The sequence below is a fragment of the Lycium barbarum genome, chromosome 6 (genome assembly GCF_019175385.1).
Source record: "Lycium barbarum isolate Lr01 chromosome 6, ASM1917538v2, whole genome shotgun sequence".
NCBI lineage: Eukaryota > Viridiplantae > Streptophyta > Magnoliopsida > Solanales > Solanaceae > Lycium > Lycium barbarum.
Window position 1 is genome coordinate 97,401,030 of NC_083342.1, and position 16,231 is coordinate 97,417,260.

The 16,231-nt window shown below is 31.6% G+C and overlaps 1 protein-coding gene across 2 annotated transcripts; it reads left to right on the forward strand.

The window, feature by feature from the left end:
* Positions 1–95: 95 nt before the first annotated feature.
* LOC132644947 (uncharacterized) lies at positions 96–1,948 on the forward strand. Of its 2 annotated transcripts, XM_060361637.1 has the most exons (2): positions 96–574; positions 1,095–1,946. In XM_060361637.1, exon 2 carries the CDS (start codon positions 1,100–1,102, stop codon positions 1,610–1,612), a length of 513 nt encoding a protein of 170 aa, XP_060217620.1. In that variant the 5' UTR covers positions 96–574; positions 1,095–1,099; the 3' UTR covers positions 1,613–1,946. The 2 variants fall into 2 exon arrangements, with proteins under 2 accessions (XP_060217620.1, XP_060217619.1); XM_060361636.1 differs by lacking the exon at positions 96–574 and having other exon boundaries at positions 586–1,948.
* The last annotated feature ends 14,283 nt before the right edge of the window (positions 1,949–16,231 follow it).

Genomic DNA, 16,231 nt, shown 5'->3' on the forward strand with positions numbered 1-16,231 from the left:
ACCTGATTAATATTTTTTTTATATGTATTGAGCTTTAATGCCTCTTGTTTGTTCAGAATCAGAATATTGCTAAAACTGTTAAATCATTCCGGTTGCACAATGGTTACTTGTCGGCGTTTATGACAAAACATACGACGTTTAAGGGATTATGTGTGTGGAACTCAGTATGCCTGCAGATTGTCCCTTAGACAATAACGGTAAATCTCATGCGAGGACATCGAGAATTTGAAGTAATTAGTTCCATTGAGTGTCAAATCCGTTCTAAGCTAGGGTATAAATACTGGCCAAATGCAGCTTGCCTTGAACCCATTTGTTTGTTTAAATCAAAGTTACATTTCAAATCAGATAATATAGCACGTTTAACACATTAGAATGACCATAGCTTTGTAGTGAAGCTGGGATTTTGATTTTGTCAATCAGGCTTCCCTGGGACATTTTGTTTTGTTTTTTTTTTTCTCTTTTTTCTGATTTATCTTTCAATGACAAGGAAACAACTTTGAGATGAATCAGTTGGAGATGCAGTTGATAATCAGTTGAACGGTTCCTCATTTCCTGACTTGCTCTTTCTTGTTAGGTAGGACTCTTTCTCTCTCTAGTCTATTTCCCTTTGAAATTTAAATATTGCGTGTGTTAGATTGCATGCCCAAAGCTCCATGAGATCACGCAGTAAAGAGGAGCAGGTCAACTAGTTTAGCTTTAACCCAAACCATCACAAAGAAATCAACTCCAAAAGAGATCTTTTAATTTATTTCCCTTTTCTTGACATTTCGTTGGAGTCATTACCACCAAGTCCACCACTATGTCCCTCACAAAGTCACAAGATGGAGCGGTTTAACAAACTCCTTTCTTTACTACACAGTTCTAACCCTCCATTCTTAAATATATGTACTTTATTATGTATTTTATTAATGCCCATTAAAACACCCCCTTTTATTCATTTTCTATCTCCATAGGACCATAACTCATCTTAAGTAGACTTCTTGAACCATCACCAAGAAACTCCAAAATGGGCAATTCCATTCCACAGGGCACAAGCAAGGTTATTTTTTCAGATGGAACAGTTCATTGTTATGACAAGTCTTTGACTGTGGCAGAGTTGATGCTAGAAAATCCCCAGCATATGGTGGTTGAATTCAAGCCTATCGCGGATGGGAAAAGGCCGATTCCATTGCCTGCTGATATGAAACTGGAGAAGAACAAGGCTTACATAATGCTTCCAATAAGGAAAGGCAAGCCAGCAAGCTTGTCATCTGATGAAGCACGGAAAATTTTAATGAAAGCAAGTACTATGCTTAAGTCCAAGTCTCTGTTAGCTTCCTATACTGGGTTCTTGCCTGTATTCGCTCGTATATGTCCAGCAGCAGCAGCAGCAGCAGTTTCTTCGTCATCATTTGGAAATGGTCGCGATTATGTTCTTAATTCGGACAAGAATCTTTGCTTGATGAAAAAGGAAGAAGAGGAAGAAGGAGCTAAACATGATTATTTCAGTGATATTCTTGAAGGAAGGCCTGAATTCTTAAGCAGGCAATTGTCAGGAAAAGGATGGAAGCCCAGTTTAGATACCATTAAAGAGAAGAGCATGCACGCAAAAATTCGCCATTGGTTGTTTTAAGGTGTTCGTCTTTGCCCAATTAAATAATGTCATATGTTTAAGATCGACGCACTGGTAAAACTAGTTTTCGTTTCTTCGTCTTTCAGTTGTCTCGTGTTTTCTTTAAACTTTTTTTTTCCTCTTCTAAAGTCCCTGGTAGGATTTCATCCATTCCACCTAGTGTCTAGACATGGATTTTAGTCTTATTTAAGTTTTTTTTTCTTGTGACTTTGAAGAAATCCATGGGGTGAAGTCTTGTCAGTGTGTAATTTGTAGCTTTCAATTAATGCATGGTGTGATAAAGTACTGTAAATGTGTTGTGCTTTCAGGTAACGTTTATCTAAAGTTGGAATTAAGGAGAAAAGGGAACTAAATCAACTACTGAAGAATTAAATACTCCTAGTATAAAGGGCAGCCCGGTGCACTAAGCTCCCGCTATGCGCGGGGTCCGGGGAAGGGCCGGACCACAAGGGTCTATTATACGCAGCCTTACCTTGCATTTCTATAAGAGGCTGTTTCCACGGCTCGAACCCATGACCTCCTGTATAAATAAATTATAGATGGTGGTGCTACAAGTACATTTATTAGACTTTGTCAACCAAGAGTGACGACATATGCAACTTGGTGTTTTGATTTATGTTTTGACTAGCTCTTCTTGGTTCCAATTTGGTGCATTTAATTAACCCGCAAGAGTGGCTCAGTTGGTTGAGCATGGAGCTTTCATAATGGAGGTCTCAGGTTTGAAATCCCCCGTCCTTCTGGGTCGAGCTCTTCGCACGGGGCTTGCCTAGTGCGGGTTATCTCTCCTGTGTGGTTTGCGAGCTATTACACAGGAGCTGGATTTGCCCTGTGCACACCCGAAAGGTAGCGGCTGTGGGTTCTCATGTTATAAAAAATTTGGTGCATTTAATTAGACGAACGAATTTCTAGTAAGACCAATTCTACCCAACTGGCTAACTCATTCTAGAAGAGCAATTAAAAAACTTGGGGGAGTTGTGACTGAACAAAAGAAGTACTATATTGTTTTCAGTTTAATTCACAAGAAAAGATCGGGAAAAAAAAAATCACGAAACGAAAGTATTTGTTTTATTGGTTTGAGTTGAAAACACAATCAAATAGATATAAATGCATATTGTTCGACTTCCATACCACGAATGAGGAAAATACCAACATCATGTGATGCAGAAGGACGATTGAATTAGTTCTTCGTTTATTGTGTGTGTAACCATATTAGAACAGCTCACCAATCTGGAGAAAGTTGTTTTAATAATTTGATATTCAGCCCTACTAATCTGGCTAAGTCGAATTTAAATCAGGTAAGCCTATTAGGAGCGGGGGGACTCCCTATCAAGAAAATTTTTATTTTCAAAACTTAAAATCGATAAATTTGATTAAGGATCAGGAGCGGACCCACGTGGCTCTCTATGAGTGCTCAAACATCCATTGATTTGACTCGAAATTCATATTTTTACACAGAGAATTGATAACCAAGGAACAAATACTAGACGTAAGCATCCATAGACAAAACATGATTGGTGGGTGCTTTGGTTTTAAGCTGGATATGGGAGCTCATTCTTCAATGAAAATGCAGGATCGAATCCGACTTAACCTTTCTTTTGTCATTTTCTACTAATGCCTTCTTTCTCCCTTGCTTTGTCTTTATTTTTTTCCTCTTTTATTTTCCTTTCCAATTTCCATATTCATTCTTTTTCATAACAGAAATGTTTTTTTTCCTTCTTTTCCCTTCCTTGTTTTCTTTATTTGCCTTTTCTTTTTATCTTCTTCCCATCCCCCTAAACTTATTTTCCCAAAAAAGACAAAACTACTCCGCAATAATAGAGCTAAACTAATTCTCCCCAAGAGCTTCTTTTTTAAGCAAAACTTGTCTTCTTTCCTCGTTTAGTCTCAACAATTTGGCTTTCTTACCAAGATAATTGCCCCTATTCATTTTCTTTTGTATATCTTCTGACATAGACTAGCTAATTGGGTATAGTTTAAAATTATTTTGTGTAAATAAATAGAAAATTTCAAAAAAAATTCAACCTAAAGCTAATATATAATTTTTCGTGGAATTTGATTTTAAAAATAAATCTAGTGAAAGCAATGATGATATAATATATTAGCTATCGTAAACAATACTGAGGATAAAATAAGTAAATAATAGTATTGTAGTTTACTTGTTAAAATAATTTTTTAGGTCTAATTTTAATTAGTCGTACATTTATACGTTGTGCTCGCGATAACTTCAGTTAGCCTACCTGTTGAGCACCTTCAATATCCTGGATCCGCCACTGTTAAGGATAGAGGGATCTTAACCATCTCACACGTTCATGGTAGTTTGGGCAACTTGTGTAGGTCAAACAACATGTGTATGAATAAAATCCGGATTCTCTTCATTTTTTTTTTCCTCTCGTTGATCTCTGATGCTTACTCTTGTCAAAAAATTAAATAGGCAACCGGAAGAAATGAACATAAATGACACTAGTCAAAAATCAAATGAACTGGGGAATCAGGGCATATTGTCTAATCTTATATACTTGTGAAAGTTTTTGTTCAAGAGGGCAATTATATACATTATTTAAATGATTACTCTTAATTTGTTCATCAAAAAATCTGATTCCTCTTTGATTTTAGTGGATGATATCATCTTATTGCACGTGTTGATGAAATTTGTGCTCTTAAAGCATTCCTGGACAACCAGTTTAGAATCACAGATCTAGGCCTATTAAATTACTTTTGGGATTGGCTTACTTTCCTAGAGATATTCATCTTAGCCAAAAGAATTTCATGTCTGATTTGATAAAGGCTTTTAATTGTCAAGATGCTTCGCCTTGTTGTTTATCTAGTTTCTCGGCAGTCGGCATCAAGAATTTCATATCCTTGTTGATTTGATAAAGGATTTTAATTGTCAAGATTCTCGACGCTTTGTGACTGGGTTTTGTGTTTTAGTTGGTGGTTGTCCTATTGGTTGGAAGTCTAAAAAACAACCCATTATTTTCCTTTCCTCCGTTGAGGCAAAGTATTGTGTTAAACTGTTAATGACAAAATTATAGCTGAAGTTACATGGGTGTTTCATTTTTTATCTAATTATGATGTTTGTTACACTGACCTAATTTCTATTTGTTGTGACAATTAGGCTGCAACTCATATAGCTCATAATTCTGTTATTCATGAGCGAACTAAACATACCCAAGTTGATTGTCACTTTATTCGTGCTAAATTAGTTGTTGATTTAATTCATCTTCACCGTGTTCCTAGTACATTTTCAGCTGACAAATTTTCTTACAAAGTCGTTGATTGAAGGAACTCTTGATATTCTACTTCGCAAGCTGGGGGTTATTCCACCTCCTACTTGAGAGGGGATGCCAAAGTTGATGAGAAGTCCAATTGTGTTTCTAGACCCAAGTCTAAGTAACTGAATATCTTTGAGAAATTGGGAAATGACATATTAAGTTGAGCCCCTAATCAACATAAAACAGCCCAAATTATTAAAATTGACACCCGATAGTCTACATACGCATTCATATTAAGAAAGTTGATATTTTATAACAAAATAAAATACTTCGGGGCTCTAGTTGCTGTAGTGGGTGTATTTTAATTCATTTTTTCAGTTTCTTCATCAATTTCGTTGTTGGGTTGAAATATTTAGAGCCCGTTTGGATTAGCTGAAAAAAAGTTGTTTTTAAGCATAAGTGCTTAAAGTACTTTTTAAGTGCTGAAAGTTATTTTATAAATAAGCAGTTACATGTTTGCATAAAAGTGCTTAAAGAGTTTTTAGAAGTAAGGGTAGTATTGGAATTAACAGAAAATATAAGGAATAAAAGGGTAAAGTTGTTGGTCAAACCAAAATGCCTTTTAAGCCAAAAAAAAAATAAAAAAATTGGGGTTGAGCAACTTCTTGGTTTTGGCTTATTTTAAGCACTTTTTAACTTAATTTAAGTTGTTTTCTATTTTACCAAACACCCAAACAAGTTAAAAATGGCTTATAAGCTGGTTTGACCAGCTTATAAGCCAATCCAAATGGGCTCTTAATCATTTTTGGGTTCTCCATCGATATTTTGAAGATAAGGACCTAAAACACCATTAAAAATCATTAACACTTGGTTCAATTTTTTTTTTCTGCAGGTTTGTGACTTGTCTTGATTGGGTGATATTGGGTTTTGCTGGAAAAATCTTAAGGAGCTTGAATATAATGCTTGGAAGTGCTTGGAAACGATTTGAGGCGGATTTGAGCTGAACTTCTGATTGAAAACTCGAGGTTAAAGATGATTCATCTATGTATTTCTCACTATATCACGTGTGTATCGGTATATATCATATTATATAGTCGTCTATCTCCTATATATCAAGTATACCTGTGTGTGCCCTTGAAAATATGTATGTGATTTACATTGATATACGGACATAGAATGTGATATACACATCTCGCAATAAATCTGTGTGTGACACGCATTGATATACACAATATACGAACGTGATATACATATATCACAGAGACGTTTTGTAGGTTTGATTTTTCACGTGAAACAAGTCTGAATCATCTCAAATCTTCCTCTTTTGTATGTAGCCTTGTCCAAATATTTCTAGTCAACACCTCACACCCGTTCAATTTAACATCGAAGAAGGAGAAGGAAAAAGTGGAGGAGGATGAGGAGGAGAAGAATAAGGAGGGCGAAAAGGATTTTTTTTTTTTCTTTCTCTTGAGTTTTGCTTCTGGGCTTCTCTAATTTGAGAAAATAATGACTAAGGTAATTTTTGAAAGGGAATATATATTTCAAGCGTGAAATTAGAAGAATCTTTAGAATTATATGTCTATATACTATCGAGTTTTTTGGGCTTCAGTTGCTGAATATATTTTCTTTCAGAAATATCATAACACTTTCATGGGACGCCTTATGTAATCGCCCTCATTTAATCTATGCTCACTTGTAAAAATATTTAACTAGTACCCAATATAAAAACAATTCAGTATTCTCAACATCCCTTTTACTCCTCAAACTTGGGATTTGCTGCATAAATGGATCCTTCACAAGACCAAAGGCAAAATTCGAATAGCTTTGGTGGTTAAAATGATGTATACAGAATTCATCCATGAAATCTGGATTTAGAGAAATAATAGAATTTTTGATAAGGTTGTATAGAAAGTGTTATAGCAAAAAGAATAGCATGTAAATGTTGTGTTAGAACATCTCCTGCCAGCAAGTTGCTAGATAGGTTCAGGTTCTGATTTGAGTTTATGTAGGGAATTTAGCTTCTGTTTTGAGATGATTAGCTAGATGAGTATGATCTAGCTCGCATTTTAAACCTACGATCTTTCAATCGTAGGTTTAATGCATGCAAGGAACCCAACACTTGAATTGAACAATCTTATTTCCTGAAATTAATACCCAGTAGATAATCGAGATTTGAAGTTAGGATTTCTTCAAGCGAACTTTAGATGTCTGAAGTTTGTACAGACACGGTGAGAACTTCATATGAAGTTTGCAAACGTCAATCAGAGTTATCTAAAGTTTGCACTGCAACCAAAAACCTTCATACGCGAAATTTAGGAACTTCAGTCTTGTATGTACGAAGTGTGTTCGGAAAGGGGAAAATATGCAAAATACGCAAGAATATTTGTGTAGCTATTTTGAAAATATTGATCTTTTAGACATGCCGTGACTAGCGGTAGAGCCAAAATTTGAAGTTATGGGTTGGAATTCTAGTCTCTTAAAGTTATTAAGTTACATTTTCAATGAGTCTTTTTATATAAATACAAAGATGGGACCAACGCTACTTAGTTCGGCCAAACCCGTAACCAAAGGGCTAGCTCCGCCCCCGGACGTAATATTTGTGTGACTACCATCAAAGGATGTAGTTGGATGAACGAGATTCCTCCATCTTAGGCAGAGGATCGGGTTTAAGCCGAGGGATAAGGAGCGCTTCCCCCTTTAAGCCAATCTGAATTAGTCAAGTTAGTGATATTTAGACATCAAATAGTTAAATCAAAAAATATTTATGTGACCAGAAAAGCTTGTTACTAAAAGAAAGTAAAAATATAAATTAAATTCAAATTTAAAAAATGAAACAAACTAAAAGGAAAATAGATACACGTAAATTAGGAGGGAGGGAGTGGTAATTCATTTGAATAATAACCGTAACAAGAACCAATGAGACGTAAAACTCAAACCACATTTTAAAATTCTGGCTTTCCACAATTAAAAGCAGCATGATTACTAGGGTGAAGGGCTATTACTCTCCAATCACCAATTTCAACACTCACCAATCACCGATCTGCAATTTTTTTTCCAGCACTCACCAATCACCAACCTCAAGTGGATAACATATTGATTGCACTCAACTGTAAGGATGTAGTACCTCCGTTCACTTTTACTTATTCAATTTAGACTTTATATATCCTTTAAAAAATAATAATTGATGTGGATATTTTATCACGATACTCATATTAATTTATGTTTAGTCTTAGGTCTTGAAAAATAATTTAGGAAATAAGTAATTAATGCTTAGAGTAAAACATGAAAAAAATACATTTGTACTTGATATGCTAAAAGTGACAAGTAAAAGCGAAAATGCATTTTTAATATAGTGGACAAGTAAAAGTGAACGGAGGGAGTAATAAAATAGCATGTGGTTCGTTTTTGCTACTCCATTTGTTCTCTTTTGCTTTTGCAATTTATACATAATCTAAAAATATGAAAATATTTATTTTATTAAATTATCCTTTAGATTAGGAAATTGTTACTTAATAATAAAACTGAAAAAAAAAACAATTGATTATCATTTGATTTGCTAAATTAAACTAGTAGAATTTTTTTTTTGTTATAAACACGCACACAATCCCGTATGCGAGCGATGTGGGAACTTCAAGTTCACAACATTTTTTTGTATATACTGGATAAATCAGAAAAAACGGAGGGCCATATGGGAATGAAGATAGTCCTTAATTAAAGTATGTTTTACCAGTCAGAAATCTCAAGTGGATAATAGATTAATCCTAATTGGCAGCTATCGCCTGTTGGTGTAACAACCTTGCTTTACTCCTCTGATCTCCATGATTGCAGTAATAATTGCTCTGTTAAACAATTATTGAAGCTGGACCCTCAAATAATTATATTGGTTAGTTACAGAAAGTAGGCTAAAAGGAATATCGTCTTTGTATTAGCAAAATGAAGAAACTAGTGCAACTACCAAATGCAGATTCAAGATTAAAAATCAATTGATGTGAAGTATTAACGCACTTGTTGCTCTTTGATCGTTAATTAATTATTTTAGAAGATAAAATCTCGATACTCACTCTAATGATAGTGACGGACCCATATTTATCCAATTGATATTCTTTCGCTGACTGCATATATATATAATACTTCTTTATATTTTGTGAAAATTTTGATTCCTCCACTATTGATGAGATAGTATCTTTACGTGTCAAGCGACTATAAAGTCACTCAAATCTCATTATACTAATGTCTTGATGGGTGGGACTTTTACTCTACCACACACTTTATGGTTTAGTCTTTTTATCTATATATATGCTCAAAAATGTCCCACACACACTTTATGCTTTGGGTTATCCATCTTGTACAGTATTTCTTTTTAATTTCTTCTGGAGAAATTTAACTATGACCTGTATGTTATTGTTGAATATTTAAGAATTTGGTGACTTATGACACCGTTATATATTTACGTGTTAGCATATCCTAGGAATTGATTTTCTTTTTTGTTTTGTTCGCTTCTAAATGTTAGTAGTACTATCTAATTTCAACTTTTTTTTCCTCGGTGATATTTTCATATTTGATCTATTTTTAGATTATACTTTTGTTTTAACAGATATTACAAAAAAAGATGCAATATTCAAAGTTAGCATAAATTATACTCCCTCCATTTTAATTTGTTTGTCTGGTTGACACGAAGTTTAAGGAAGTAAATAAGACTTTTAATTCTTGTGGTCTTAAATTAACAATATGTATAATGTACCAAAATGTCCTTGAATTTTGTGATCTTAAACTTGCTATTTGAAAACTTGAAATTAAAGTTGTCAAGAAAGGAAAGAGACATTTCTTTTAAAATTGATTAAAAAAAGAAAAATAAATTGAAACAGAGGGAGTAGCATCTTTTCACTACTACTTTATTTAGGGGTGTTCATGGTTTGGTTAAAAACTGATCCAAGCGGAAATCGAACCAAGCCGATTAAACAGATTGATACTTTTTTTTTTTTGGTTTGGTTTTAAAATTTTAAAAATCGATAATATTTGATTTTGTTTTTGTTTTAAAATAAAACCGAAGAAAAAACTGAATCGAATTGACAAATTATATCCTTACATAATTTTTATAATTATATACATACAACAACGACAAAATGCCCGGTGTAATCCCATAAGTGGGGTCTGGGGAAGGTGTTAAGGTAAGATGTACGCATACCTTACTCCTACCTTTGTGGGATATAGAGGCTGTTTTCGATAGACCCTCGGCTCAAAGGAAGAAATCCAAGCGGTAATGAAAGGAATTTAACGACAGCAAAAGGTAGACATACAAAGCAAATACAGCAACAATAGTAGTAAGAAATGGAGAATACGTATGATACTATGTGATCAAATTCTAAAGATATACTAGTAAATATTGAGAAGATGAGTAGAAAAAGAAAGAAAAAAACATACTACTAAGATTATGACACTACTCGGCTACCTACTAGTCCGGTATAAAGAAATACTACTAAGATTACGACACAACTCGGCTACCTACTACTCTTTTACCATAATCCTCGACCTTCATACCTTCCTATCTAGGGTCATGTCCTCAGCAGTGTTTTCAGAGGCGTTTTCAAGCGAGTCCTGGCGGGGAGTACCAAAAATGCCCTGGGGCGTAAATGAAAGGCGTAGATCCATGGGGCGTACGCCCTAAAATTTGTGGCGTAAGTCCCAGGCGCAAAAGCGTAAGCCCCGGGAGTTAAATTTGATTTTTATTATTTTAAAAGTATTTTTGCTATAAATTATGATTTTTATTATTAGTATAATGATATTTATACTTTATGTTATCATGTTTTCATGTTGTAGTGATTTTTCCTAAAATATATAAATAAATAAAGCAACTCTCATAGAAAATAATAGTGCCATAAATATATATTTTTAGATGATTATGCCTGAATTGATATGATAGAGATTTCATAGCACTATTTTCTTGAAGCAACTTTATCCATTTTTTGTCATTGCTCTTACAATTTTTGCCCTTCTCCTTCTCTGAATATACAAATAAAAGTCTGTGTAAATATTAGTTAATCACATCTTTTTCTTCCATAAGGATTAGCCAATCTTTCTTGTGTCATAGAAGATAAAATTTCAAGAATCTTTAGCTTTTGAGTATTCTAGCATACATAAAATATATCATAAGACTCTGGCACACTGCATAGTTAAATGTATTGACTACTCTGAAAATATTTCGACGAAATGATGTTACATTTACCTAATAAAAGTTTTGTCACTTTATTTGTTTGTTTAATGTGAAGAAATAATAGTAGAAAAAGAAGCAAAGAGTATATATTTATGTATGGTTAAAAGCCGGACAACCGAATCTAACCGAACAAAAATCGAGGACAACCAAACCGATAAATGTATATTATATTTGGTTTGGTTTGGTTTGATTTTAAAATTTAGAAAATCGTCTAAATTAATTTTCTTTTAATTTTAACCAAAAATCGACCCAACCAAACCGTATGCACCCTTAACTGTATAATATATATATATATATATATATATATGTGGGGGGGGGGGGGGGGGGGGACTGCATATATATACATGTTAAGGAGAAATATTTACGAAACGTGACGATAGTTTTTCTTATTTACAAAACATAACGATATATTACGAAACATGACGGATTTTCATATATTTTTCGTTTTTTTATTTTTTTTTCAGAAAATATATATATTTTTTAAATTTAAAAAAAAAACTTAAAAAACAAAATTTAATTTTTTTTAAAAAATAATTTTTATATTTTTTTAAAATAATTATATATTTTTTTATTTTTTTTGCTCAAAGGCTTAAAACATTACCTCAAATTTTTGTGTATGAAAATGTATGAAATGTGTATGTATGAGCGAAATTTTTAATATAATTTTCGTACACAAAATTATGAGCGAAAACTTTAAGCCTTGAATATTGTATGAAAGTTGTTACAATGTTGTTGTAGTTGTATTACTTTTCTATAAACATTATATACGAAAAATGTGAATGAAACTCTAAGTCTTGAGCGAGATATACACATTTCATAACATTCTCATGCATAAAATTTTGAGTGTAATGTTTAAGCCTTGATCGAGATATGCACACTTCATACATAAAATTTGAGCGAACTTTTTAAGACTTGAGTAAGATATACACATTTCATACACAAAAATTTGAGCAGCGATTATTTTAAGTCTTGAATGTTGTATCAAAGTTGTATACAATGTTGTTGTAGTTGTATTAATTTTACAGAAATCTAACATGAACTTTATACACAAAAATGTGAGCGAAATTTTAAGGCTTGAGCAAGATACAAATTCATATTGTTTTCATACACACAATTTTGAGCGAATTTTTAAAGCCTTGAATGAGATATACACATTTCATACATTTTTCATACCGTTTTCATACATTAAATTTTGAGCGAAAAAAATATAAAAAAATATTTTTTTTTTTTAAAAAAACACGTTTTGTATAGGGTTTGTAATGTTATGTTTTGTAAATATAAAACTATCGTCACGTTTCGTAAATATTTCTCCTTAAGATGTATATATACGTAGTTGTCCCTATATATATATATATATATATATATATATATATATATATATAGGTTTTGCTACCCTACAACATGAAGGTTGTACGATAGCAATGTACCCAATTTATAATTTCCTTAAATACCCTTAATATTTTATTAGGATCTTTTAAATGAAGGGTTTTTTCTGTATTTTACAAAAGCTACGCCAACAACCAGCCTCTCTTTTTCCTTTTCTCCATCGGCGAAATTCAACCCATCATTTTTCCCTTCTCTGTTTTCCTATTTGTTCGTATCTTATTATTCTATTCTAATTAATTTTACTGGTACAGAAAAATTGGGTTGGTGAAACCCAAAGCAAAGTTTGGTGGGGTTACATACACACATCAACCATTTCCTTTCCCGATAGTAACAATGAAAAACACAGTGTCAAATTATGGGTTACTTTCAATATTGACTGCAGAAATAGAATCATTTGGAGTATAATTTCCAATTTTCAGTCAAACTTGAAGACATTTAAAGTTCAGAGAAAGATCCAATCCTAGTTGATATGTCGATTTAGTACGACCTCACTTGATTTTTGAAGGATTACCGACTGCAATTAACACATTTCTTATCATTTTTATTGTTTTATAGAACTTGGTGATTTGAGAGATATAATGAATTTGGAATGAAATTAAATGATTTAGATATCAGCAAAGGGAAGAAAAACTGGGCATCTAGAGTCCGTTTGGATGGGCTTATGGCTTTTGACTTATAAGCCAAAAATCATAAGTTAAAAATTTTAACTTATGAGTTTTGACTTATTTTTATTATTTTAGCTTAAAACTAAATTCTTTAATTTTTTTTTTATTCAAGTACTCTTTTCACATAGTGTTTAGAGAAACGCCATGTGAAAAGACTGGGGAAAGGAACTTGGATGACTAAAAAGACACCAAATACCCTTACTTCCTGTGTTTCTAATTTGATGGGAGGGACATTTAAGGAAAAAACTATTTTTACATTGCTATCTTACACGCATGTTGAGGCAAATATAATAGATGCAAGCGATTTGCATCAGTCACCAATCACGGTCACGGATGACATCAAACCACGGAAAATAAAAGATTAACATTTCTCTTTCTATAGATGGCTTATGCCCGTGCTGCGCACGGCCCAACACTTCGGATTATAGTGTATCTATATATATGTAGTTGTGTTTAAATAGTGATTATATATATATATATATATATATATATATATATAACATTGTAATTTGTGCTCCGTATCTAAAACTTTATTTTATTCGTGTTTGCTAAGAAAATTTATTAATATTTTTTAAAAGAGAAGGCTTGTTTAAAAGAAAACTATTTTCCTCTCTTTGAGATAAAATAATAGCAATATTTAAGCATCAATTGATACTTTCAATTTTAATTCGATTAATTTAAAAGTGTAAAATACTTATTATTTTTTATCAAATTTTGATTTGGATAATTGTAATTCAAATTATTAAATTAATTTTACATGTTTGAAACGAAATAAAGTAGAAATTAATTTTCTATTTAAACGAAGAAATGCTATTTTTTAATTTTTGGTAAATATTCCCGGTTTAACTCATTTTACTTGTCATGTTGTCTTTTGCATGGTTTTTTAAGGAAACGTGAATTAGAATTATAATTTGACTAATTTACCTTATTCATTATTTGATCTTCATTTGATATTAATCTCTTTTCACATTTATTAGAGTAAGAATAAAAATAAAAAAGTAATTAAATTGTATCTTATTTTTTAAATATATATATTTTAAGTATATTTATTTTAGTAAACATATCAAATAAATGACATGGCGGAATAGCAAATACAACAATTAAATATTTTGAAGAAAAGTAATAATCCATGTTTTTTGCTGTGCAATAATTTCGTTTGCTCTCACTAATGGGTTAATATGCATGTGGCAATGAATCCACTATTACTGACTTGATGGGGATACTTTGGGAATTGCATGAATATTGTTTGATTTTTTAGTATATGGGGTGCACGTTTTTTTTTTTGACGTTTCCTTTTTTTTTTTTTTTAAATATTGGGTCCATGTTTTTTTTTTCATGAGTTTGGGGAGGGTGGGGTCCAGGTTTTTTTTTTTAAGAGTGACTGTCGACGAAGCATGGGTAAACCAATGCTTCTATATAGTAGAAAAATAGAAATATAATAAAATATTTCTATCTACCTTTTAGAAGAGTTGGTAATATAAAGTATAAAACGACATTTTTTGCCCTTAAATAAAAAAGTGGGTGGGACCACAAAGGATTTTTTTACTCTTAAATAAAAAAGTAGGATCGAATACGGACGACGATCTTACCTTTATAAACCGACTCTTCTATATAGTAGTAATAGTGAAGTAATACATATAATTTTTTTATCAATTGATTTGGATAATTCTAATTCAAATTATTATATTAATTTTACATGTTTAAGATGAAACAAAGTAGAAATTTGATTTTTTATCTAAATGAAGAACTTCTATTTTTTAATTTTTAGTAAATTTTTTTTGTTTAACTCATTTTACTTGTCATGTTGTTTTTTTTACACGGTTTTTTAAGGAAACGTCAATTAGAATTATAATTTCACTAATTTACCTTTTAAATTATTTGATCTACATTTAATATTATTTTTTCTTTTATGACATTAATTTCTATTCACATTTATTAGAGTAAGAAAAAAATGAAAAAGTAATTAAATTCTATCTTATTTTAATATATAAGTATTTTAAGTATGTTGTTGTACAATAATTTCATTTGCTCCCACTAATAGGTTGATACGCATGTGGCAATGAATCCATCATTATTGATTTAATTGTTTGATTTTCTAAGCATTTTTTTTAACATTGTTTGTTCTTTTAATATGGGATTTTTTTTTTTAATATTGCTTGCTTTTGTTAATATGGGGTCCACTTTTTTTTTCCCGTGAGTTTGGATGTGGTGGGTTCCACTTTTTTTTCTTCTCTTGTTTTTTTTAATACTAGTTGGTGTTTAATATGGGGTCATGAAGAACTTCTATTTTTTAATTTTTAGTAAATATTTTTTGTTTAACTCATTTTACTTGTCATATTATTTTTTACACGGTTTTTTAAGGAAACGTTAATTAGAATTATAATTTCACTAATTTAGCTTATTAATTATTTGATCTCCATTTAATATTGTTTTTTTCTCTTATGACATTAATCTCTTTTCACATTTATTTGAGTAAGGAAAAAATGAAAAAGTAATTAAATTCTATCTTATTTTAATATATAAGTATTTTAAGTATGTTGCTGTACAATAATTTCATTTGCTCCCACTAATGGGTTGATACACATGTGGCAATGAGTCCATCATTATTGATTTAATTGTTTGATTTTCTAAGCATTTTTTTTTTAACATTGTTTGTTTTATTAATATGAGATTCTGTTTTTTTTAATATTGCTTGCTTCTGTTAATATGGGGTCCACTTTTTTTCCCGTGAGTTTGGATGTGGTGGGTTCTACTTTTTTTTTCTTCTCTCTGTTTTTTTTAATACTGGTTGGTGGTTAATATAGGGCTCACAATTTTTTTCAACATTGTTTATTTTTTTAATATGAGATTCACTTTTTTTTTTTAATATTGCTTGATTTTGTTAATATGATGTCCACTTTTTTTTCCCCCTGAGTTTGGATGTGGTGGGTTTCACTTTTTTTCTTCCTTTTTTTTTAATACTGGTTGATGTTTAATATGGGGTTCACATTTGTTTTAATATTAGTTATTATTTAATATATATGGGATCCATAATTTTTTTTTATTGTGGGCCTATTTAATATGGGGCCCAATTTTTTATTTTTTTTTGGGACGTCGGACGACGAAGAGTGAGTAACAACTCACTCTTCTAAATAGTAGTAAATTT

Coding starts and splice junctions, on each gene's coding strand:
- LOC132644947 (XM_060361636.1), top strand. CDS start 1,007: ATGGGCAATTCCATTCCACAGGGCACAAGCAAGGTTATTTTTTCAGAT.